Raw genomic sequence first — 3,330 nt, 5'->3', positions numbered from 1 at the left:
CCTTATCCTTGATTTTTAAGACAGCGTCCCTATACACAGCCCAGGTTGGCCAGTTCGTGTTTCTGCCTCTTGAGTGCGGAGATTACGTAGGAGCCCGCACTCATATTAAACATCACTTATTTTTAACACAAGAGGAAAAATAAGATGTCTAATGGAGGGTTTCCTAGATTCAGCTTCAGAAAAAAAAAAAAAAAAGTCTGTGGACACCCGGCTTCCAGGCTACATTCACGCGGATACATACTAATGTCACCATACACCATCTCATTGGCCTTAGAATTTTTTCTAGCGATTAAGGGGTAGGGGAGGTGGGGGGCGGGGGCGAGGTCGGGGAGAACTGGGCTCTTCCTCCATCATCACGTCCTCGAACCCTTCCCCAGATCTCCGCGCGAGGGCGCTCTGTGCGAGCTCGCTGGGGAGCGCTCGACTTGAGCGTGGCCAGCCTAGCACGCGGTGCGGTCCAGAGCTCCGGCAAGGCGGAAGAGAACCCCGAGCTGATATCGCTCTATCGCTTTAGTAGATTATAGAAATGGGGAAAACAAATAAATCAATGGAATCAAACAAACAATTTCTGATCTACACCCAAATGTAAAGACGCCGCCGGCAAAGCCTTTCGGCCAGCCCCCGCCTCCCACCCCGCCCCCAAAAGGAAACGGAAATGATTTCTCCGTTTTGCGCTGCGCAGTGTCACATCGACAACCTTCCCCTCAAGGGCCCTTTCCTGGGGCTGCCCTGAGTCCTGCCTGCACAGAAATCTAACAGGACCGAGACGGATACATTCTGAAACTTTGTATCCTGTTTTCGAGTCAGGTCGCCCGGAATCCCTGCGCAAATTCAAGCAGAGAGAAGTCGGAGCAGTCAGGTCAGTGCTGCATTCGCCATCCTTTTCATCAGGTCTATGCCTCAGTCCGCCTTCCCGCCGCTTCCCCTTCGCTCCGCCCAAGGGGCCTACGGTATGTCAGGCGGCTGCCGAGCATTTTCCTTTTCTCTCCGAGCAAGATGGCTGGGGGTGAGGGTGGAGTGACTCTCGGTCAGCCCCATCTTTCCCGACAGGATCTCGCCACATTGGTAGGCCCTGGCTTTGCGGCGGGAGCAGCCCAGTGAGCTTGTTGGGTGGGGATGGAGCAGCGGAGGGCCTGGGGATGAGGCGGTTCCTGGGTGGCTGGAGCGTGGGCTGAAGGAGCCATCCTAGAGCTGGGCCAGCTAAAGCCTTAGGGTCCAAGGCGTGCGTGCCAGCTCTACCGCCAGTACCTTGTCTAGTCCCCAAACTGGGGAACGATTGTGATACTTGGAATTCCTGGAGTTAAGCTTTGTTAATAAGCAGAATGGAGATGATTAATATAGCGTAGAGTGTATGTTTAGCATCCACGCAGCCCTGAGTTCCATCCGGAGAGGCGCACGCCTGTAATCCTAGCACTTAGGAGATGAAAATAGGAAGATTAGAAGATAAAGGACATTTTTGGCTGCATATCTGGTTGGAGGCCAGTATGAGACTAACGAGACTGTTAAAAAGTTGTTAAGGTTTAAGTCTGTAAAGGATTGGAAATTGGACTATACTGTTCACTGTGTTAGACATTTGAGGACTTGTTTTTTTTTTTTTTTTTTTATTTTCGAGACAGGGTTTTTCTGTATAGCCCTGGCTGTCCTGGAACTCACTTTGTAGACCAGGCTGGCCTCGAACTCAGAAATCCGCCTGCCTCTGCCTCCCGAGTGCTGGGATTAAAGGCGTGCGCCACCACGCCCGGCATTTGAGGACTTGTTATGACTCCAGTATTTGGTGGCCTTTCATCGCCAGACCTCTCTTAGTGAGTGGACTTGTCTTAGTGTGACAAAAACGGGCTTATAGTCTTCCCAGTCTTAACAGCATGTTACCGGCGGGGGGGGGNGGGGGNGGGGCTTTAGCAGGAGAAGAGAGCTGTTTATACGGAGCATGCAGTTGTACCCGAGGAATATAAACTCAAGGGGAAATTTGTGGTTTGTATTGATTATATTTCACGATATATTTCATTGCAGGATGTTACCAAGTTGACACCACTTTCACATGAAGTTATCAGCAGACAAGCTACAATTAATATTGGTAAGATAGCTTGAAGACTTACTTGACTTACAAGTAATTTTAACCCTTTCTTTTGTGTAATTCATTGAGTAATGTGGACATTTATTTGGAAATTGTCCTAAGTAGGTCAGTGTGTCAAAAGAATGCTGTGGTACCCTTACGAACAAAATATTGCTACTTTTTTTTTTTTGAGATATATGTATGAAAGTTTCATAGTCCAAAGTGGTATGTAATCATAGAGTAGTGAATTATGAGGTATGAATGCACTTTCCTGCCATACGGGATAGTTTATGGCAGTTTTATTTGATATATAAGCTATAATTAAGTCCAATTCTTTCCTCCCCCTTAATTGGCACCTAGAACTGTTGAGGTGTATTGCTTGAGTATGAATAGGGTATGGTTGGGTTTTTGATGTTGGTTTTGGGGAGGAAGTGAGACAGGCTTGCTGTGTGTTCCGGCTAGCTATTCTGTGGAGACTGCCTAGCTTGGCATTCACTATGTAGTCTGGGCTGACTTTTAAGTCAAGGCAATCCTTTTCCTCAGACTTCTGAATACAAGGATTATGAGTGTGTTGTATCAGAGTTTGTCTAATATGACAGTATGATGGGTGTGCTCTTGACGTCTTTGGTGTTTTTGTTTTGTTGGGGGGGTGATTTTAGGGGTTTTGTTGTTGTTTTGAACTAGTAGAAGAGTATGTAAAATGAATACTTTTTCAATCAGGATAACAACATTTCAAGTGAACATTTAAAAATATTCAATTTTTGTTTGAGATAAGGTCTGTCTACATAGCCCTGGCTGTCCTGGAACTCACTTTGTAGACCAAGCTAAGCTTAAACTCAGAGTTGAAGTGAGTTCTTAGACTGCCTCTGCTCCCCAGGAGCTGGGATTAAGGGTGTACACTACCATGCCTGACTCTTAAGCTTTATTGCATCTCTACACATTGTCCAGGCTGGCCTCAAATCCTGCTTCTTACTCCCAAGTATATACTCTACTAAAACTGGTCTGAGAAGCTTGTTTTTTTCGAGACAGGGTTTCTCTGGTTGTCCTGGGAACTCTCTGTAGACCAGGTTGGCCTTGAACTCAGAAATCCGCCTGCCTCTGCCTCCTGAGTGCTGGAATTAAAAGCGTGTGCCCCCCCCCCCAAAAAAAAAAAAAAAAAAAAAAAAGCCGGGTGTGATGGCGCACGCCTTTAATCCCAGCACTCGGGAGGCAGAGGCAGGTGGATTTCTGAGTTCGAGGCCAGCCTAGTCTACAAAGTGAGTTCCAGGACAGCCAGG

General features: G+C 47.2%; 1 protein-coding gene across 1 annotated transcript in view; it reads left to right on the top strand.

Moving 5' to 3' along the window:
• The first annotated feature begins 949 nt into the window (after positions 1-949).
• Eif2s3 (eukaryotic translation initiation factor 2 subunit gamma) overlaps positions 950-3,330 on the top strand; it is a 16,396-nt gene continuing 14,015 nt past the window's right edge. The window contains exons 1-2 of the mRNA XM_029473028.1: positions 950-1,065; positions 2,011-2,085. Coding sequence (XP_029328888.1) covers positions 997-1,065; positions 2,011-2,085 — 144 coding nt within the window. The 5' untranslated portion in view covers positions 950-996. The remainder of the gene's footprint in view (positions 1,066-2,010; positions 2,086-3,330) is intronic.

The sequence above is a fragment of the Mus caroli genome, chromosome X, assembly GCF_900094665.2.
Source record: "Mus caroli chromosome X, CAROLI_EIJ_v1.1, whole genome shotgun sequence".
In the NCBI taxonomy this organism is placed as follows: domain Eukaryota; kingdom Metazoa; phylum Chordata; class Mammalia; order Rodentia; family Muridae; genus Mus; species Mus caroli.
The sequence above is the reverse complement of the archived record's forward strand: the minus strand, read 5'-3'. Positions and strand labels throughout refer to the sequence as shown.